This window comes from Myxine glutinosa, chromosome 6, assembly GCF_964187855.1.
Source record: "Myxine glutinosa chromosome 6, kmMyxGlut1.1, whole genome shotgun sequence".
Taxonomy (NCBI): domain Eukaryota; kingdom Metazoa; phylum Chordata; class Myxini; order Myxiniformes; family Myxinidae; genus Myxine; species Myxine glutinosa.
Window position 1 is genome coordinate 10,373,166 of NC_136266.1, and position 23,528 is coordinate 10,396,693.

General features: G+C 41.1%; 1 protein-coding gene across 3 annotated transcripts in view; it reads left to right on the forward strand.

The window, feature by feature from the left end:
- LOC137429576 (uncharacterized) overlaps positions 1–23,528 on the forward strand; it is a 95,695-nt gene that overhangs the window by 64,970 nt on the left and 7,197 nt on the right. Inside the window, exons 5-6 of one of the 3 annotated variants that reach the window (XM_068119591.2) lie at positions 5,668–5,853; positions 14,687–14,845. In XM_068119591.2, coding sequence (XP_067975692.2) covers positions 5,668–5,853; positions 14,687–14,845 — 345 coding nt within the window. The remainder of the gene's footprint in view (positions 1–5,667; positions 5,854–14,686; positions 14,846–23,528) is intronic. The other 2 variants (XM_068119592.2, XM_068119594.2) reach the window with 2 other exon arrangements.

Here is a 23,528-nt window from a genome sequence, read left to right on the forward strand (position 1 = left end):
TTTTTTTTCTCCACCAATTTATGCCTGCATGACGCTCAAGAAATTTCATCTTGTGTGGATGAAGTTTTGTACTTGTCAAATTATGACGTCATAATGGAGGCACCTATGACATCATCATTAACATATTTTATTCCCCATGGAGAGTTCTTTACAATGAGCCATTTCTCTTTTTTTTTCTATTCAGTGCTTTCGGAGATATAGAGGTGCAAAGTTTTTCGGTTTTTCCAAGATGGCGGCCGAACCACGTGACCGATGACGTCATAAATTGGGCACAGTCTATTCCAGGGCAAGACAAATATGTGTGTAAAGTTTGGCGAGTCTACGTGCAACGGTGTAGACGTAGTGCTGTGCACAGACAGACAAACAGACAGGGCAAACGATGAAATAAAAACCACAATTGATATCGAGCATTTGCAAATTGTAATTTACATAACTGTGAACTATGAGATAAAACCTCAATTGATATCTAGCTTTTGAAAATTGTAATTTATATAACTTTAAACTGTGAAATATAAACCTCAAATGATATATACAGTCATGTGAAAAAGTAAGTACACCCCATGTAAAGTTTTGACTTTTTCAACATATTTCAACATACAGCTATTTGATCTTCATTTCAACAATATTGATAGATAAAGATGATATAATATAACAAATATCATGAAACATTTACATTTTGTAGTCCATTGTATAATTTAAATAAACATAAATGCAAATTTCACATGTGGAAAAAGTAAGTACACCCTTGGCTCTAATAGGTGGTATTGCCCCCTTAGCAGAAACAACCTCAAGGAGGGGTTTCTTATAACTGTCTACCAGTCTCTGACATCGACTGGGAGAAATTTTTGCCCACTCCATGTAGAATTGCTTCAGCCGTGCGATGTTTGAGGGGTTTCTTGCATGCACAGCTCGTTTCAAATCCCCCCACAACATCTCGATGGGATTTAGATCCGGGCTTTGACTTGGCCATTCCAGAACCCTCCATTTCTTTCTTTTCAGCCATTCCTTGGTGGATTTGCTGGTATGTTTAGGGTCATTGTCATGTTGCAAGGTCAACATTCGGTTGAGCTTCAACTTTCCGACAGATGGCCTCACATTATCCTCAAGCACCCTCTGGTACAATGAAGAATTCATAGTGGATTATATGATGGTGAGCTGCCCAGGCCCTGATGCAGCAAAGCTGCCCCAAACCATAATATTTCCCCCACCATGCTTTACAGTTGGTATCAGGTTCTTTTGGTCAAATGCTGTCTTTGGTTTTAACCAAACATGTCTTCGGGTACTGTGGCCAAATAGTCACGTGAAAAAGTAAGTACACCCCATGTAAAGTTTTGACTTTTTCCACATATTTCAACATACAGCTATTTGATCTTCATTTCAACAATATTGATAGATAAAGGTGATATAAAACAACAACATATCATGAAACATTTACATTTTGTAGTTCATTGTATAATTTAAATAAACATAAATGCAAATTTCGCATGTGGAAAAAGTAAGTACACCCCTACATTTATCACTACTTCAAATACCTAAAATTAGAATCAGGTGCACCAGCTCAGGTGCAAATGATTAGAACATCGTTAGAGAGGATCTTGGAGGAACCTGTCTTATTTAAACCTCAGACATTTAGTTTGGTTTGCTCTTTGTTGTTGAAGTGTGCGGCATCACCATGCCTCGATCAAAAGAGCTCTCCGAGGCCTTCAGAAAGAAGTTTATTTATGCCTACGAGTCTGGGAAGGGATTTAAAAAGATCTCCAAACAATTTGAAATCAATCATTCGACTGTCCGGAAGATCATCGACAAGTGGAGAAGATTCCAAACAACTGCCAACTTGTTCAGGCCAGGCCGCCCCAGCAAGTTCAGCCCGAGAGCACACCGCAAGATGCTGAAAGAAGTCTCTAAGAACCCCAGAATGTCATCATGGGACCTACAGGTAGCTGTTGCCACTGTTGATGTCAAAGTGCACGAGTCTACCATTAGAAAGAGGCTGCACAAATTTGATCTACATGGGAGGTGTGCCAGGAGGAAACCTTTGCTGTCCAGAAAGAACATCAGGGCAAGACAAAAGTTTGCCAATGAACACCTAGGCAAAGACCAGCACTTCTGGAACAATGTGCTCTGGACAGATGAGTCAAAGGTAGAGCTATTTGGCCACAGTACCAGAAGACATGTTTGGCGAAAACCAAAGACAGCATTTGACCACAAGAACCTGATACCAACTGTAAAGCATGGTGGTGGAAATATTATGGTTTGGGGCAGCTTTGCTGCATCAGGGCCTGGGCAGCTCACCATCATAGAATCCACCATGAATTCTTTATTGTACCAGAGGGTGCTTGAGGATAATGTGAAGCCACCTGTCGGAAAGTTGAAGCTCAAACGAAGGTGGACCTTGCAACATGACAATGACCCTAAACATACCAGTAAATCCACCAAAGATTGGCTGAAAAGAAAGAAATGGAGGGTTCTGGAATTGCCAAGTCAAAGCCCGGATCTAAATCCCATCGAGATGTTGTGGGGGGATTTGAAACGAGCTGTGCATGCAAGAAACCCCTCAAACATCGCACGGCTGAAGCAATTCTACATGGAGGAGTGGGCAAAAATTTATCCCAGTCGATGTCAGAGACTGGTAGACAGTTATGAGAAACCCCTCCTTGAGGTTGTTTCTGCCAAAGGGGGCAATACCACCTATTAGAGCCAAGGGTGTACTTCCTTTTTCCACATGCAAAATTTGCATTTTTGTTTATTTAAATTATACAATTGACTAAAAAATGTAAATGTTTCATGATATTTGTTATATTATATCATCTTTATCTATCAATATTGTTGAAATGAAGATCAAATAGCTGTACGTTGAAATATGTTGAAAAAGTCAAAACTTTACATGGGGTGTACTTCCTTTTTCACGTGACTGTATATATATATATATATATATATATATATATATATATATATATATATATATATATATATATATATATATATATATATATATATATATATATATATATATATATATATATATATATATATATATATATATATATATATATATATATACATATATACATATATATATATATATATATATATACATGTATATATATATATATATATGTGTATATATATATATATATATATATATATATAAAATGCATTTCCAAGGGCTTTCAGGACGGCCTGAAGGTGGTACACGCACTCGCCGCTGAGCTGGCGAGCCTGGGTTTGAATCTCAGACCATTAGACCAGCTATAAATTGCCATCCCTGTGTTTCACAGGTAGGGTGATTCATCAATCATCAGTGTTTGTGCCGCCCCTCCGATGGGTGTTATACGGGTTGTCCGGTCTACCGGAATTAGTTGGTGGACATTTAAGATCCAAGGATATCCTTCATGAAGAGTCGGCGAGAGCTATCGCCTATTCCAAATCCGATCCCCACGTAGGCATTTTTACTGGAATACCATCAATGCGAGTGGAGGTGCTTAAGCGCAGGCAAGCACAGATAAATGTCACTAAACTCCACAAACATTGTCTTGTTCTCCAATGGGATGAACGAGTTTGCAGAAGAGCTGTGTAGTTTGCAGAAGAGCTGTGTGGTGCGTAGATTGTGTAGTTTGCAGAAGAGCTGTGTGGTGCGTAGATTTTGTAGTTTGCAGAAGAGCTGTGTAGTGCGTAGATTGTGTAGTTTGCAGAAGGGCTGTGTAGTGCGTAGATTGTGTCGTTTGCAGAAGGGCTGTGTGGTGCGTAGATTTTGTAGTTTGCAGAAGAGCTGTGTGGTGCGTAGATTTTGTAGTTTGCAGAAGAGCTGTGTGGTGTGTAGATTGTGTAGTTTGCAGAAGAGCTGTGTAGTGCGTAGATTGTGTAGTTTGCAGAAGAGCTGTGTAGTGCGTAGATTGTGTAGTTTGCAGAAGAGCTGTGTAGTGCGTAGATTGTGTAGTTTGCAGAAGAGCTGTGTAGTGCGTAGATTGTGTAATTTGCAGAAAAGCTGTGTAGTGCGTAGATTGTGTAGTTTGCAGAAGAGCTGTTTGGTGCGTAGATTGTGTAGTTTGCAGAAGAGCTGTGTAGTGCGTAGATTGTGTAGTTTACAGAAGAGCTATGTAGTGCGTAGATTGTGTAGTTTGCAGAAGAGCTGTGTAGTGCGTAGATTGTGTAGTTTGCAGAAGAGCTGTGTAGTGCGTAGATTGTGTAGTTTGCAGAAGAGCTGTGTAGTGCGTAGATTGTGTAGTTTGCAGAAGAGCTGTGTAGTGCGTAGATTGTGTAGTTTGCAGAAGAGCTGTGTAGTGCGTAGATTGTGTAGTTTGCAGAAGAGCTGTGTAGTGCGTAGATTGTGTAGTTTGCAGAATAGCTGTGTTGTGCGTAGATTGTGTAGTTTGCAGAAGAGCTGTGTAGTTTGCAGAAGAACTGTGTAGTTTGCAGAAGAGCTGTGTAGTGCATAGATTGTGTAGTTTGCAGAAGAGCTGTGTAGTGCGTAGATTGTGTAGTTTGCAGAAGAGCTGTGTAGTGCGTAGATTGTGTAGTTTGCAGAAGAGCTGTGTAGTGCGTAGATTGTGTTGTTTGCAGAAGAGCTGTGTAGTGCGTAGATTGTGTAGTTTGCAGAAGAGCTGTGTAGTGCGTAGATTGTGTAGTTTGCAGAAGAGCTGTGTAGTGCGTAGATTGTGTAACTTGCAGAAGAGCTGTGTAGTGCGTAGATTGTGTAGTTTGTAGATTCTGTGAACCTCAATGACCTCCACTCTCTCGGTACAGCATTGCCTACTCTATTTACGTCAATGGTCAACAACATTAGATATCCAGCTGTACATATTTGATTTTTTTTTTTTTACCAGTACTTGTGCAATGTTGACTGGCACCTTCTTTTTATGTAGCATAACAGATAAAATAGAGGAAATGGACAGGTGATGATGTCACACAATGACGTCGGTGAAGAACCTGTATATTATCTTGAACAATGTTCGTTGCAAAACTCAAACATATTCTGATTGCAGAGTAAGCAAAGCATCCTAAACTCGATCATGTTATTTTGGTTGTTGTTTAAACAAAGCATTTGAAGGTGTTCCATATTTATTGGCTTCTCTGAAAATGTGGCTTTTTCATATTTTTGTCCATTCTTGTCTGTTTGTCAATCCAAATGTGAGCAACATTGTCTGATAACACAAGCAAATAATGATGATACTCGATCTACCTTTCCTTTTACGTCAAACAATGCCCCATTTTCCATGAAGGTTAATTTGGAGACCTTTCGGTAGCACCCTGAGCAAATCACAATCCCCCCCACCCACCCCTTCTTCTCCCTTCCACCCACTTCCTGTCCCAACCCCCAAATCGTTCCCATTCGAACATCAGGCCTGGCCTGCAGGATCATGAAATATGGATCACAAACTGTCCTTGGTTAACTTCTTAATATGGTCGTAAAAATTGGGGCAATTACAGTAGTAGTAGTAGTAGTTGTAGATCTGTGTAATGTAAACAAAGAGACAATGAAGATAGGATTTCAATTTCAAATGTATTCCTGGCAAACCCTTGACTTGAACACCCTTTTGAAAAGGTCAAATGACTCATTTACCATTGTGCTAATAAAAGCAAAGAATAATAAAGCCACTCTGTTATTCAAAATTATTCCACAATGATATCCTTTCTCATTGTTCTTGGCCTTTGTTTGACCTCATTTAGCTGCGGAGAGCAAAGTCAGTTCGGTCGATCGTGGTGCTGCCAATTCCTCCAACAACCGCCCACATTCAACTGTCGCCCTGGCAATGGAGAGTATCCAAGGCGACACATCCTCAAACAGCTATGCCATTGAGGAGCTGCGAATCGACCATGCTTCAGAGAGGCAGAAGGTCTGCGCGGAGACCTATGGTAAGCTCGTACAAGTGCGAACGGGTTCAGATACCATGACCCTTTATCTCGTGTGCTGGACATCTCATGCAAGCAGGTGTTTTTCTGGTGCTTCAGGTGTGCAATACCATGTAAGCATAAGGAGAAGGGGATGAAAATGTCAGCTCCAGATGAGGGATGGAATGAGGATGAAAATGTCAACTCCAGATAAAAGATGGAATGAGGATGAAAAGGTCAGCTCCAGATAAAGGAGGGAATGAGGATGAAAATGTCAGCTCTAGATAAAGGATTGAATGAGGATGAAAATGTCAGCTCTAGATAAAGGATGGAATGAGGATGAAAATGTCAGCTCTAGATAAAGGAGGGAATGAGGATGAAAATGTCAGCTCTTGATAAAGGAGGGAATGAGGATGAAAATGTCAGCTCTAGATAAAGGATGGAATGAGGATGAAAATGTCAGCTCTAGATAAAGGATGGAATGAGGATGAAAATGTCAGCTCTAGATAAAAGATAGAATGAGGATGAAAATGTCAGCTCTAGATAAAGGATGGAATGAGGATGAAAATGTCAGCTCTAGATAAAGGATGGAATGAGGATGAAAATGTCAGCTCTAGATAAAGGATGGAATGAGGATGAAAATGTCAGCTCTAGATAAAGGATGGAATGAGGATGAAAATGTCAGCTCTAGATAAAGGATGGAATGAGGATGAAAATGTCAGCTCTAGATAAAGGATGGAATGAGGATGAAAATGTCAGCTCTAGATAAAAGATGGAATGAGGATGAAAATGTCAGCTCTAGATGAAGGATGGAATGAGGATGAAAATGTCAGCTCTAGATAAAGGATGGAATGAGGATGAAAATGTCAGCTCCAGATAAAGGATGGAATGAGGATGAAAATGTCAGCTCCAGATAAAGGAGGGAATGAGGATGAAAAGGTCAGCTCTAGATAAAGGATGGAATGAGGATGAAAATACCAGCTCTCGATAAAGGATGGAATGAGGATGAAAATGTCAGCTCTAGATAAAGGATGGAATGAGGATGAAAATGTCAGCTCTAGATAAAGGATGGAATGAGGATGAAAATGTCAGCTCTAGATAAAGGAGGGAATGAGGATGAAAATGTCAGCTCTAGATAAAGGATGGAATGAGGATGAAAATGTCAGCTCTAGATAAAGGAGGGAATGAGGATGAAAATGTCAGCTCTAGATAAAGGATGGAATGAGGATGAAAATGTCAGCTCTAGATAAAGGATGGAATGAGGATGAAAATGTCAGCTCCAGATAAAGGAGGGAATGAGGATGAAAATGTCAGCTCTAGATAAAGGATGGAATGAGGATGAAAATGTCAGCTCTTGATAAAGGAGGGAATGAGGATGAAAATGTCAGCTCTAGATAAAGGATGGAATGAGGATGAAAAGGTCAGCTCCAGATAAAGGAGGGAATGAGGATGAAAATGACAGCTCTAGATAAAGGATGGAATGAGGATGAAAATGTCAGCTCTAGATAAAAGATGGAATGAGGATGAAAATGTCAGCTCTAGATAAAGGATGGAATGAGGATGAAAATGTCAGCTCTAGATAAAGGATGGAATGAGGATGAAAATGTCAGCTCCAGATAAAGGATGGAATGAGGATGAAAATGTCAGCTCCAGATAAAGGAGGGAATGAGGATGAAAAGGTCAGCTCTAGATAAAGGATGGAATGAGGATGAAAATGCCAGCTCTCGATAAAGGATGGAATGAGGATGAAAATGTCAGCTCTAGATAAAGGATGGAATGAGGATGAAAATGTCAGCTCTAGATAAAGGATGGAATGAGGATGAAAATGTCAGCTCTAGATAAAGGATGGAATGAGGATGAAAATGTCAGCTCTAGATAAAGGATGGAATGAGGATGAAAATGTCAGGTCTAGATAAAGGAGGGAATGAGGATGAAAATGTCAGCTCTAGATAAAGGAGGGAATGAGGATGAAAAGGTCAGCTCTAGATAAAGGATGGAATGAGGATGAAAATGTCAGCTCGAGATAAAGGATGGAATGAGGATGAAAATGTCAGCTCTAGATAAAGGATGGAATGAGGATGAAAATGTCAGCTCTAGATCAAGGATGGAATGAGGATGAAAATGTCAGCTCTAGATAAAGGATGGAATGAGGATGAAAATGTCAGCTCTAGATAAAGGATGGAATGAGGATGAAAATGTCAGCTCCAGATAAAGGATGGAATGAGGATGAAAATGTCAGCTCTAGATAAAGGATGGAATGAGGATGAAAATGTCAGCTCTAGATAAAGGATGGAATGAGGATGAAAATGTCAGCTCCAGATAAAGGATGGAATGAGGATGAAAATGTCAGCTCTAGATAAAGGATGGAATGAGGATGAAAATGTCAGCTCTAGATAAAGGATGGAATGAGGATGAAAATGTCAGCTCTAGATAAAGGATGGAATGAGGATGAAAAGGTCAGCTCTAGATAAAGGATGGAATGAGGATGAAAAGGTCAGCTTGAGATAAAGGATGGAATGAGGATGAAAATGTCAGCTCTAGATAAAGGATGGAATGAGGATGAAAAGGTCAGCTCGAGATAAAGGATGGAATGAGGATGAAAATGTCAGCTCTAGATAAAAGATGGAATGAGGATGAAAAGGGCAGCTCTAGATAAAGGATGGAATGAGGATGAAAATGTCAGCTCTAGATAAAAGATGGAATGAGGATGAAAATGTCAGCTCGAGATAAAGGATGCAATGAGGATGAAAATGTCAGCTCTAGATAAAGGATGGAATGAGGATGAAAATGTCAGCTCTAGATAAAGGATGGAATGAGGATGAAAATGTCAACTTTATATAAAGGATGGAATGAGGATGAAAAGGTCAGCTCTAGATAAAGGATGGAATGAGGATGAAAATGTCATCTTTAGATAAAGGATGGAATGAGGATGAAAAGGTCAGCTCTAGATAAAGGATGGAATGAGGATGAAAATGTCAGCTCCAGATAAAGGATGGAATGAGGATGAAAATGTCAGCTCTAGATGAAGGATGGAATGAGGATGAAAATGTCAGCTCTAGATGAGGAATGGAATGAGGATGAAAATGCCAGCTCTAGATGAAGGATGGAATGAGGATGAAAATGTCAGCTCTAGATGAAGGATGGAATGAGGATGAAAATGTCAACTCGAGATAAAGGATGGAATGAGGATGAAAATGTCAGCTCTAGATAAAGGATGGAATGAGGATGAAAATGTCAGCTCTAGATAAAGGATGGAATGAGGATGAAAATGTCAGCTCTAGATAAAGGATGGAATGAGGATGAAAATGTCAGCTCCAGATAAAAGATGGAATGAGGATGAAAATGTCAGCTCTAGATAAAGGATGGAATGAGGATGAAAATGTCAGCTCTAGATAAAGGATGGAATGAGGATGAAAATGTCAGCTCTAGATAAAGGATGGAATGAGGATGAAAATGTCAGCTCTAGATAAAGGATGGAATGAGGATGAAAATGTCAGCTCTAGATAAAGGATGGAATGAGGATGAAAATGTCAGCTCTAGATTGAGGAATGGAATGAGGATGAAAATGTCAGCTCTCGATAAAGGATGGAATGAGGATGAAAATGTCAGCTCTAGATAAAGGATGGAATGAGGATGAAAATGTCAGCTCTAGATAAAGGAGGGAATGAGGATGAAAATGTCAGCTCTAGATAAAGGATGGAATGAGGATGAAAATGTCAGCTCTAGATAAAAGATGGAATGAGGATGAAAATGTCAGCTCTAGATAAAGGATGGAATGAGGATGAAAATGTCAGCTCTAGATGAAGGATGGAATGAGGATGAAAATGTCGGCTCTAGATAAAGGATGGAATGAGGATGAAAATGTCAGCTCTAGATAAAGGATGGAATGAGGATGAAAATGTCAGCTCCAGATAAAGGAGGGAATGAGGACTAAAAAGTCAACTGGAGATGAAGGATGGAATGAGGATGAAAATGTCAGCTCTAGATAAAGGATGGAATGAGGATGAAAATGTCAGCTCTAGATGAGGAATGGAATGAGGATGAAAATGTCAGCTCGAGATAAAGGATGGAATGAGGATGAATGTCAGCTCTAGATAAAGGATGGAATGAGGATGAAAATGTCAGCTCTAGATAAAGGATGGAATGAGGATGAAAATGTCAGCTCGAGATAAAGGAGGGAATAAGGATGAAAATGTCAGCTCCAGATAAAGGAGGGAATGAGGATGAAAATGTCAGCTCTAGATGAGGAATGGAATGAGGATGAAAATGTCAGCTCTAGATGAGGAATGGAATGAGGATGAAAATGTCAGCTCCAGATAAAGGATGGAATGAGGATGAAAATGTCAGCTCTAGATAAAGGATGGAATGAGGATGAAAATGTCAGCTCTAGATGAAGGATGGAATGAGGATGAAAATGTCAGCTCCAGATAAAGGATGGAATGACGATGAAAATGTCAGCTCGAGATAAAGGATGGAATGAGGATGAAAATGTCAGCTCTAGATAAAAGATGGAATGAGGATGAAAATGTCAGCTCTAGATAAAGGATGGAATGAGGATGAAAATGTCAGCTCTAGATAAAGGATGGAATGAGGATGAAAATGTCAGCTCTAGATAAAGGCTGGAATGAGGATGAAAATGTCAGCTCTAGATAAAGGAGGGAATGAGGATGAAAATGTCAGCTCTAGATAAAGGAGGGAATGAGGATTAAAAAGTCAACTGGAGATGAAGGATGGAATGAGGATGAAAATGTCAGCTCTAGATAAAGGCTGGAATGAGGATGAAAATGTCAGCTCTAGATAAAGGAGGGAATGAGGATGAAAATGTCAGCTCTAGATAAAGGATGGAATGAGGATGAAAATGTCAGCTCTAGATGAAGGATGGAATGAGGATGACAATTTCAGATCGACACGCAGTGTAGAATGTGGATGACGAGTTCAGATCGACATACAGTGTAGAATGTGGATGACAAGTTCAGATCGACATACAGTGTAGAATGTGGATGACAAGTTCAGATCGACATGCAGTGTCGAATGAGGATGGCAAGTTCAGATCGACATGCAGTGTAGAATGTGGATGACAAGTTCAGATCGACATACAGTGTAGAATGTGGATGACAAGTTCAGATCGACATGCAGTGTAGAATGTGGATGACAAGTTCAGATCGACATGCAGTGTAGAATGTGGATGACAAGTTCAGATCGACATACAGTGTAGAATGTGGATGACAAGTTCAGATCGACATACAGTGTAGAATGTGGATGACAAGTTCAGATCGACATGCAGTGTAGAATGTGGATGACAAGTTCAGATCGACATACAGTGTAGAATGTGGATGACAAGTTCAGATCGACATGCAGTGTAGAATGTGGATGACAAGTTCAGATCAACATACAGTGTAGAATGTGGATGACAAGTTCAGATCGACATGCAGTGTAGAATGTGGATGACAAGTTCAGATCGACATGCAGTGTAGAATGTGGATGACAAGTTCAGATCGACATACAGTGTAGAATGTGGATGACAAGTTCAGATCGACATGCAGTGTAGAATGTGGATGACAAGTTCAGATCGACATACAGTGTCGAATGAGGATGACAAGTTCAGATCGACATACAGTGTTTAATGAAAATGTCAGCTGCAGATAAAGGATGGACCCATTGAGTTTTTTCACATTTTGTTTGTTGCAGCCTGAATTTAAAATGGATTAAATTGAGATTTTTTTGTCACTGATCTCCACAAAATACCCATAATGTTAAAGTGAAAACATGTTTTTTTTAGAAATTTTTACTTAATAATTAAAAATTAAATACAGAAATATCTAATTTACATAAGTATTCAATCCCCTGAGTCAATACTTTGTATAAGCACCCTTAACAGTGATTACAGCTTTGAGTCTTCTTGGTTATGTCTGTATCAGCTTTGCTCATCTGGATTTGGGGAGTTTCTCCCACTCTCCTTGGCAGATTTGTTCAAGCTCTGTGAAATTGGATGGGGACCGTCGGTGAACAGCAATCTTCAAGGCTTTCCACAGATTTTCAATGGGATTCAAGTCTGGGTTTGGGCTGGACCACTCAAAGACTTTCATGTTCTTGTTCTGAAGCTATTCCAGTGTTGCTTTGGCTATATTCTTGGGGTCATTGTCCTGTTGGAATGAAATATTTGCCGCAATTTAAGGTAATGTGCACTCAGAAGCAGGTTCTCCTCAAGGATTTGCCTTTATCTGGCCCCATTCATTGTTCCCTCTCTCCTTATGGTGTTAGATGGGTGATGAGCTGTTGTCCTTCTGGCAGGTTCTCCAATCTCAGCTGAGGAACTCTTCTTTTGAAATGGTCATTGGGTTCTTGGTCACCTCCCTGACCAAGGTCCTTCTTGCCTCTGGGTCTCCATTTGGTCGGACGACCAGCTCTACCAAGAGTCTGAGTTGTTACATCTTCTTTCCATTTCCTAATGATGGAGTTCCCTTTGCTCTTGGGAACTTCCAACACACTAAAAAATATTTTATGCCCTTCCCCAGATCTATGCCCTTCACAATTCTATCTCGGACAGTTCCTTGGACTTCAATAATCTACAGAGTTCCTTGGACTCCAACGTAGAATTTCTGCTCCGATGTGCACTGTCAACTTTGGGACCTTAAATAGAAAGGTGTGTTTCTTTGTAAATCAAGTCCAATCAATTGAATTTGCCACAGGTGGACTCCAATCATGTTGTAGAGACAGAATTTATTTATTTTTTGAGAAATTTTTACAAAATAATTAAAAATAAAAAGCTGAAATGTCTTTCTTGAGATGTCTCTACATCTTGATTGGAGTCCACAATAAATTTGTAAAGAATTATAAAAACATGTTTTCACTTTAACATTATGGGGTATTTTGTGTAGATCAGTGACAAAAAAATCTCAGTTTAATCCATTTTAAATTCAGGCTGTAACGAAACAAAATGTGAAAAAGTCAAGGGGTGTGAATACTTCCTGAAGACACTGTAGTTTGGGTTCGGAGGCCGGTAACATCACAATTGCATATCCATTGGTGATTTAATCTGGAAAGGCAATTTGCCAATTTGAATCAACAGCACCTATTTGGTCAATCTTGGAAACATCATTGTAAAACAGCCCATGAATTTGCAATTATTTGAATGCTGCGCTTACAGTTGTGGCCAAAAATATTGGCACCCTTGCACTTTTTTCAAATAACACAATTATTTCCCCCAAAAATAAATTGAAATCCACAAAAGTATTTGGTCTCCACAATTCTTTATTTCACTGTTAATATTACAGAAGCTTTGTTTTTGATTCAGAACTTAATATGTCCTTTTAAATCAGAAAATAAATAGAAATGTCATTGACAAAATTATTGACACACGAGACTTAATATTTGGTATCACAAAATAACTGTAGTCTCAATTTGGAGTGTCAAATTGAGCTTAATATGGACAAAATAACTGTGATCAAGCACTTCCTATAGCCATGAATGAGCTTCCTACACCTCTCTGCTGGCAGTTCGGCCCACTCTTCCTGTGCAAACTGCTCCAGTTCTCCCAGATTTGAAGGGTGCCTTCTCCCAGCTGCTGTTTTCAGATCTCCCCACAAGTGTTCAATGGGATTTAGATCTGGACTCATTGCTGCACACTTCATAACAGTCCAGCGTTTTGTCTTGAACCATTCCTGGGTACTTTTAAATTGTGTTTGGGGTCATTGTCCTGCTGCAAGATCCATGACCTTTGATGGAGACCCAACTTTCTGACACTGGGTTGAACACTGTGCTCCAAAATGCCTTGGTAATCTCCTGATTTCATGATGCCATGCACACATTCAAGGTACCCAGTGCCAGAGGCAGCACAGCATCCCCAAAACATCACTGAACCTCCTCCATCTTTGACTGTAGGGAAGGTGTTCTTTTCTTTGAAGGCTTCACTTTGTTTTCTGTAAATATAGAGATGATGTGCTTTACAAAAAAGCTCTAATTTGGTCTCATCTGTCCACAGGACATTCTCCCAGAAGGATTTAGGCTTGTTCAGGTGTCTTTTGGCAAACTCCAGTCGGGCTTTCTTGTATCTCTCAGCAACAGTGTGGTCCTCCTGGGTCTCCTTTCATTGAGGTGGTGAGGGATGGTGCAAGTTGAAACTGTTGTACCTTGTCTCTGAAGGTGATTGGCAGTTGATCGAGGTGCTTTCTCTTTCTCAACCATTCGAACAATCCTTCGCTGCAATCTACGATCAAGTTTTCTCTTGCGGCCTCGTCCAGGGAGGTTAGCTACAGTGCCATGGGCCTTAAACCTCCTGATAACATTGCGTATGGTGGACACAAGAACATCAAGGTCTCCTGAGATGGACTTGTAGCGTTGAGATTGTCCATGCCTGGGTACAATCTTGTGTCTAACCTCCTCAGACAATTCTCTGGTTTTCTTTCTTTTCTCCATGCTCATCGCGGTGCACACAGTGACTCAAAACAGCAGAATGACTCATTTTCTCCAATCAAACTGGTTGAATGAGTGATTTTTTTATTTATATTGCAGGCACCTGCAACTCACCACAGATGAGTTCAATTCCAAAGTAACGGAGAATCACCTGCTTGAAATCTAATTATTTCTAACAACTTCTAAAAGGTGCCAATAATATTGTCCAGCGTCATTTTCGGATTTCTGTGTGGAATTAGCTAAGATTTAGTAATTGTTTTCAGCTTTTTTTGTTTGTTTGTTTTTTGTTCCGCTGCAAACTAAAGAAATACAAATGTGGATACCAAAAGATTTTTTAATTTTAACAATTTTCTGGAAGAAATGGTAAATTTTTTGAAAAGAGTGCAAGGGTGCCAATATTTTTAGTCGCAACTGGATAAATAACTCACCTTTAACTATGACACAGTGGCAGAGAAGCCAAGATCCGAGTCCAGCAGGCCACAAAGAAGTGCCTACATTGCAGTTGGTGGAATTGTGGAGGCAGAGCTTCAACATGAAGGGGAGAGGCAGGGAAAGCCGAGACGTAAGGACACCCCTATCTACCAGTCAGCTCCTGTTTTGCCTGGTAGGCCGAAATTTAACTCCTTGTGTCTCATAAAATTAAAATGGTTTTGGATTTTTATTTATACAAGTTTGCCATTCTCACGATGTATATTGGCAAATCTCATGATATATATATATATATATATATATATATATATATATATATATATATATATATATATATATATATGTATGTATGTATATGTATATGTCCTGGTGTGTACCCCGGTTTAGAATAGGTGCACCGTATCCCTGCGCGTCATAAGAGGCGACTAAGGGTTGGCGTCAGGAAGGGCATCCGGCCATAAAAACATTGCCTCAAACAGGGAACCATGATTGTCATGGGCCCACAAGGCTAACCCCCGCTCTAGCGGGGAAAATGGCCTTAAAATGATCATTCATTATGTATATGTATATACAGTGCATTCAGAAAGTATTCAGACCCCTTCACTTTTTCACATTTTGTTATGTTGCAGCCTCATGCTGAAATCGTTTAAATTCATTTTTTCCCTCATCAATCCACACTCAATACCCCATAATGACAAAGAGAAAACAGGATTTTAGAAAGTTTTGCAAATTTAATTAAAAAGAAAAAACTGAAATATCACATTTACATAAGTATTCATACCCTTTGCTATGACACTTGAAATTTAGCTCAGGTACCTCCCATTTGTCTTGATCATCTTTGAGATGTTTCTACACCTTGATTGGAGTCCACCTGTGATGGATGTGTCCAATTGATTGGACATGATTTGGAAAGGCACACACCTGTCTATATAAGGTCTCACAGCTGACGATGCGTATCTGAGCAAAACCAAGCCATGAGGTCGAAGGAACTGCCTGCAGAGCTCAGAGACAGGATTGCGTCGAGGCACAGATCTGGGGAAGCCTACAAAAAAATCTCTGCTGCATTGAAGGTTCCCAAGAGCACAGTGGCCTCCATAATTCTTAAATGGAAGAAGTTTGGAACAACCAGGACTCTTCCTCGAGCTGGCCGCCCGGCCAAACTCAGCAATTGGGGGAGAAGGGCCTTGGGAAGAGAGGTGACCAAGAACCCGATGGTCACTCTGGCTGAGCTCCAGAGATCCTGTGTGGAGATGGGAGAAACTTCCAGAAGGACAACCATCACTGCAACACTCCACCGATCTGGGCTTTATGGCAGAGTGGCCAGATGGAAGCCTCTCCTCAGTGAAAAACACATTAAAGCCCCTTAGTGTTTGCAAAAAAGCACCTAAAGGACTCTCAGACTGTGAGAAACAAGATTCTGTGGGCTTTCATTAAATTAAATAGCTGCACCCTCCTTCATGTGACCCCTAGTCCTCCGGCCAAGTTTGTTTGAGATTGGATAAGTAACAAAGGAATGTATCGTGGTCAAAAAGCAGTCAGACAGACAGACACCAAATTGCGTATTTAGTACGATTACGAATTATGACGAAACTATTTTTCCAAATGAACTTTTTCATTCATAACTGAAGAGATCACGCTAAACACTGTTATGATTATTCTTCATCATTGAGAGATGGGGCCAAAAACGATGTACAGCAGGATCTCTCAAAAAAATTATGGACGGTTTCGGACGAAACTAGATAGATGAGTTGGTTCAGTAGCAGGAACAAGCCAATTTTATTTTGGTTAAGGTCTGGATGCAGATCCAGCCTATCAGTGGGATAGAAAACATCAACTTCTCAGGCTGGCCGAGGTATGCGCTCTACTGAGTGCTGTCCTCGTCTTGTTTTGCGCTGCCTTGGATCTTCGTGAATTGTGGTTCCTCACTCCAGGCAGGCAATGCTGGTGTACTCTCATACATCCTGCAGTGATTGGACTTGGTCACTATGTTTGTGATGTTTTGTCAGCACTACACGCACTTTCAAATTGTAACTCCACAATTAGTCCTTTCGGTCTCGGGAAAATGAAGGCACCTCGGCCTCTGCGGGATAATATTGACTCGTTGATGACATGAAGAGTTTTGGTGCTGCCCCTGCTATAATTGCACACGAGCAAAGGTCTGATCGGTTTGTTATAGAGTGAGAGAACATCAAACTTTAATCACCTCCACTATAAACTTCCCAAAGGAGAACCTGGATCCAAAGGACCAAGCTTCCGCTGACTCATGATACTGCCACTCTACACATCAAAAGGGCAAACTATGAGTGTTTCATATGGAAGTCATCCTTGAAGCAGACATTCAACTACCCTCTCCTGTTGGGAATGGATGGTTTCTCAATGATGGTGGGCAGTTCTTGCCATAGCGTATGACCAGAAAACCAGTACCAGACACAGTCAGTGATCTGGTCGTCTGTGTCTGTACAAAAAGATGTTGGTGGAGGTGCACCGGGAGACAGGTGAAACTTCCATGCACTGTAACATGTAAATGTTATTGTTTGTGTAGTAACTAGGACTTTGATTATTACACTGACAATTAATTTGTACCTTTTAACATCAAAAACTAGAACAATGTGACTGTGTCGCAAATATGCCTCCGCATAGTCCCACATCAGGTACATGCCATCACTCTGAATATGTATGGGAAGGGGATCACATTTGTGAAGTTTCCTGTTGATCAGATAAGGTTCGTTTTTCTATCCAAGATGGCTGTCAAACCACATGACCTATGACCTCATCATTTTCAAACGATATGCAACAGTTCTGTTATAGATGATATTTGTAAAATTTTGCATCGATAGGGTGGGTGGTTTCAGAGATGTAATTATTTAATATTTTCCTTCAATCCAATATGGCTGCCAAACCATGTGACCTATGATGTCATAAGTTTAATATTTCAATACAAATGGGTCATTGATCATGTGCATGCAATTCCAGATTTTCAGGATAAGGAATTAGATTAAAACATTTTTGGCTGGTTTCGCACTTCACCTATGATGTCGTCATTGTCATGCTTTTGTTCCCCATTGGGAGTGCTTGACAATGTGCCAAGTTTCAAATTTTTTCATTTCGTGGATTCCGAGAAATAATTTTTAATTATTTGCTTTTAATCCAAGATGGTTGCCATACCACGTGCCCTATGACGTCACAATTATCAAAAAAAAGACATTCTGCATGGGTTTCACTCCTACCCTGAAAGTTTTGTCTCAATCGGACATATGGTTGCTGAGAAAATCGAGGTTTCGCCCCTTACGGACGGACGGACGGACAACCTGAAACACATAATGCGTCCGGCGACTTTGTCCGCGGAGGCATAAAAAGACAACAAAAAACCGACATGAAAAGTAAGATTTAAATAATTCGATGATGGAAACAGTTAAACTCAACATGCCATAAGCAGAGTTACTTAACAGAAAAAGCCATTTTATTTTGATGACAATGTGTAGGAAATAAATCATGTGTTATGCATTAATTAGCAGTGGCTCACAAGTGCATAAAAGTAATTTAATTGCTTTCTGACTTGTCTTTCTGGGATTAAAATGCATTTCAACAACTTATCATGCTCGCCTCTCCATTATTTGGTACAATCCAGAGTGGGAATAAGTGCTCCAAGAAAAGAATGAAAATTGCTTAATTATTTTAATTATATCTACCCTTAACGCAATTAAGGATGTTTTCGACATTTCAGATGCATCTTTTCACTATTTGTTTACAAAATTCTGAATGAGAAGCTCTGAAATCACTAAAGATCGAATGAGCTCATTAAGGGGATGGAGGTTAGCAATCAAATAAAATTGAAAATAATTCCAAACATTCCAAACTTTTATTGTTATAAGGACGTCAGAAAGATTAATCATTTTCAAACTAACATTTGTTTTTTTTTCCATGACAATTTTTTTTTGTTTTTTTTTGACAGCTCTGATAAGTCCCCACAACTACCATCTCTCATGATCACACTCTCATTATCCCTCACTTGATCTTCCTCCTTCCTTCATCCTTCCCTCATCCGAGGGAAGCTGACAGCGTGTCATCATTTTACAGCCATGTGTGGGTGAAGACCCACACGTTTACGAGGTGCACACACCGCCCTTCCAACTCTCCATTTGAATTTAGTTTTCTGTAATCAGCACGATCAGAATTGTTACTAGCTGCATCTACAAAGACATTCATACATCATTTTAAATCGATAAGTTAAGAATTTGTGAAATGCTTTGGTACTTAAACCTTTTTTCATCGTAGTATTATATTGTTGTGGATATGAGAATGGTGTTTTTTTATTGTTTTTTATTGTATAGTACATTGTAAAAATATCGCCCTCCTTCCTCCATTTGTTGTTGTATAAAGGTCAAAGGTCGTGCCCGTAGTTATTTCACAAGCACCCACGTAGCCAATAATAGATTTCCTCCTTGTTGACAGTTATTTCCTTATTCTGTGTAGTAGGGTAAGGCCTTGTCTTCCATTAATTTGACACTCCATTGCACTGCATTAAATAAGGTAGATCCCTCCGACATGGCATCTTCAAAGTGCCAGGTTTGCCAGGTTTGCTGCAATTGCCAACTGCATTTGGGCGGTTTTCTTCATTCGCCATTGCTGCCCTTTGGCTGGGGCTGGCTCGAATCGCCCCAAAACCACCATTAGCCACGAGGTAAGGTCGGGGAAGAAAGGCGTGTCTCCACCTCGTCATAGAGGGGAGGAGTGAACCAGCCCTTGCCGACCAACCCAGAATGAGGGGTTGGCTTTAGAGGGTGGAGAGAGAACGTTTGGGGGAGGTTCGCAAAAGGGTCAAGGGTGGGGCTTATATAACCCGTGGGAGACGCCCCCAGGAGAGTGGAGGAGGGAGGAGATCAGATGACAGACAAGCCTGAAGAGAGTCCTGCGAGTTTGTGAGAGAGGGAGAGAGAACCCATCACGCCAGACCCCCCACCAGCAGCGTTGGCTCCACCAGGCAGCTCCGACCCGTTACCCCGTGCACACCACAGGATCGGTGGCATCGGCAGCCATCGAGGTCCAGCCCGACGTCCCGTGAGGGATCAAGCTCCAGCCAGCTCCGTGCCTTCCTCCCCTTCTCTGCCGTCCCAAACCATTTCAGTCCTGTCATTCCTGCCTGCAAATTCCCCATTCGTGTGAGTCCGTCTTTTGTTTGTTCTGTCCAGGGTATAAGTTAAGCCTGTTTAGATAAGCTAGCAATTTTCACTGTGTCTCCTTGATTTCTTCTGTAAATTATTTTATTATCCTTCCTTCTCCTTGGTTACTTTTGGTTGTAAATAGCAAATAAATTATATTCGTATTCCCTACTTCTGTCTTCCTCTTCTTCACATCCGTGTCGCCTTCGTCTTTTCCCTCATTGAATATCTGTGGCACGATTTGGCCAACATTTCAGGATCGGGTCTAGTCTTGGTAAACGGTTCGGGCCGCGGCGCCATCCGCTCGGCAAATTAACATCTTATCCGCGGTCCGTAACAATATATATGTACACTACCGGTCAAAAGTTTTAGAACACCTCAATTTTTCCAGTTTTTATTGAAATTTACGCAGTTTAATGTCTCAATGTACTCTGAAATTAAGGATAGAACAAATAAACAATTGGAGATAAAAAAGAAATCATAAAATCATTTTGTTTAACAAAATTTAATTTAAATCTTTGACTCAGCAAAGTAGCCACCTTTTGGCTTTGCAGATATAACCGCCGTGCACACTCGTGGCATTCTTTCTACAATGGAAATGTAATATTGTTCGGGAAGTTCTTCCCAACACTGTTGCAGAAGTTCCCACAAATGTGTTGCACTTGTAGGTTGCTTTGCTTTCACCCTTCTGTCCAGTTCATCCCAAACCAGCTCGATGGGGTTTAAGTCTGGAGACTGTGCTGGCCATTCCATGATTTGAAGCCTATCGTCTTGTTCTTTTCCTCGAAGGTAGTTTTGACATAGCCTGGAGGTGTGTTTAGGGTCATTATCTTGCTGTAAGTGTAGGATGAACCCCTGACCAACAAAGCGTATACCAGAGGGTATTGCATGGCACTGCAAAATGCTGTGGTAGCCCTTTTTGTTCAGGGTGCCAGTCACTCTGTGCAAGTCGCCGACTCTGGATCCAGCAAAAGGGCCCCAAACCATCACGCTTCCTCCTCCATGTTTGACAGTTGGTGTCACACACTGAGGAACCATCCTTTCGCCTACTCGACAGCGTACAAAAACCCTGCGTGATGAACCAAGGATTTCAAATTTTGATTCATCGGTCCATAAGACCTTCTTCCAATCTTCAGTAGTCCACTGGCGGTGCTTCATGGCCCAGGCAAGCCTCTTTTTCTTATTTTGCCATCTTAGCAATGGCTTTCTTACTGCCACTCGACCTGTCAAACCTGCAACTCGAAGTCTTCTCTTTACAGTTGAAACTGAGACTTGCTTACTTCGACCAGTGTTAAGCTGTGCTTGAAGCTGTTGTCCTGTGAGCCGCCTATCACGCAAGCTGTTGACTCTCAGAAACTTGTCTTCTGATTCTGTTGTGGCTTTGGGTCTGCCAGACCTCTTCCTGTCTGAGTTTCCTCCATTTTCCAAGTGCCTTTTGATGGTGTAGGAAACTGTACTCACTGACACCTTGGCTTTGTTTTCCTGTTTTTGCTAACCTAAACTTTTTTTTTAACCTCGAGCAGTTCACTGCTTACCTTTGTACCATTTCAGGTTATTCACTGGACTTGAACTGCTTAAATTTCAATAAAAACTGGAAAAATTGAGGTGTTCTAAAACTTTTGACCGGTAGTATATATATATATATATATATATATATATATATATATATATATATATATATATATATATATCAACAAGCATTATATTTACCTCCACCACCGAAGGTGGACCGAGGTTATACGTTCACTCCTGTCTGTTTGTTTGTCTGTCTCTGTGTCTGTCTGTGAGCAAGTTATCTCAAAAGGTTATGGACAGATTCAGACGAAACAATTGGTTGTATGACAAGGACGACTTGATTCGATGTTGTTGAAGATCCGGATCTGGATATGAGAATTTTTAAAGTGGTTTTTCATCAGCCCACGGGTCCTAAAATCATGTTCTTCCGCTCTTTCACTCCCTCTTTCTGTTCTCTTCACCCTCTCTTTTGCTCAAGGTCATCTGCCATCTGCTTGGAAATCAGCCAACATCACCGCTTTGCACAAAAAATGTGCAAAAACAGATCCTAGCAACTACAGACCAATCAGCCTTCTCCCAATTATCAGCAAAGTCATGGAATCCATCATTGCTTCAGATATGAAATCTTTCCTCTTCTCCAATGGCTTGATCTCTGATCATCAATTTGGTTTCAGACCTGGTCACTCTACTCTGGACATGCTGCTTCTGCTTTCTCAACAATGGATGGAGGTCCTCAATGCCAAACAGGAAATTAGAGCTGTCTCCCTCGACATATCACGTGCCTTCGACACGGTCTGGCACCCCGCTCTGCTCACCAAACTCTCCTCCTTTGGTATCCATGGAAATCTCCACGCATGGCTGGCGGACTTCCTCTCTGGTCGTAGTCAACGTGTGGCCCTGAATGGGTTTCTCTCATCTCCTCTTCCTGTTCAGGCTGGAGTTCCCCAAGGTAGTGTTCTGGGCCCTGTGCTTTTTCTGGTCTTCATCAATGATCTCTCTGACTCTCTTGAAAATCCTCTCTATCTCTTTGCTGACGACTCTACTCTCTGTCGCTCCATTCCTCATCCCTCAGATCGGCAGTCTGCAGCCTCCTCACTCTCTGCAGACCTGGACAAAATCACAAACTGGGCAAACAAATGGAACATGTCTTTCAATCCTGATAAATCTCACACTCTTACGATGTCTCTCCGAAAAGACCGACTGGACAACCCTCCCATCCACTTTCTGAATAATCCTCTCCAAGAAGTTCTGTCACTCAAGCTTTTGGGTCTCACTATTTGCCATGATCTTTCCTGGGAAAACCACATTTCAAATCTGGCCTCCAAAGCCAGTCGCCGACTGGGCATCCTCCGTCGTGCGAAGTCCTTCCTTGGCACACCTGAGCTGCTCACCACATACAAGGCTTTCATCCGCAGCTCTATGGAATACTGCTCTCCCCTCTGGTCTGGTGCTCCTGCCTCACACCTAGCTCGTCTTCATGCTGTTGAAACCAAAGCGTTCAGAATCATTGGGATCTCCCGCGATGAAGCTAACTCCAAGGGCCTTTCACTCACTCACCGCAGGCAGGTTGGTGGTCTTTCCGTCTTCTACCGACTCCTCTCTGGGCTTTCCCCCCCAGCTCTCTCTGCGCTCTGTCCCCCAAATATTCCTACAGGTCGCACAAGATCTGCCTGCAACCCTCTTATGGTTAAACTGCCAAAATCAAGACTTTCTGCTCACCTTCACTCCTTCATTCCTCTTTTCTCCCGCCTCTGGAACAAACTCCCTCACTCTCTTCAATCCCACTCCACCCTCCAGGTCTTTAAAACAGCTGTTCACCACCATCTCTTATCCTCCCCCATCCAAAACCTTGATCTTTTCTACCCCCGCTAATTTCGGTCCCCTTGTGTTTTATACCTCTCCCCCCCCTCCCCCTTCCCACGCCTCCTCCCCCCAAGCCCTCTCCCTCCCACACTTCTCCCTGCTCTCAAATGTTGTGGTTGTGTGCTTCCCCTTCTCTCCCCATCTTGTCTTCCACTCCCTCTTTTTGTATATTTTGTTTGTCTGGTTGATTTGTTTGTGAAATAAATGTTAGCTCTTCCACGAGCCTCGATTCAGTAGACAAAAAAAAAAAAAAAAAAATTGAGAGATGGAACAAAAAACGATATGTAACACGATATTTCAAAAGGTTGTGGATGAGCTTTG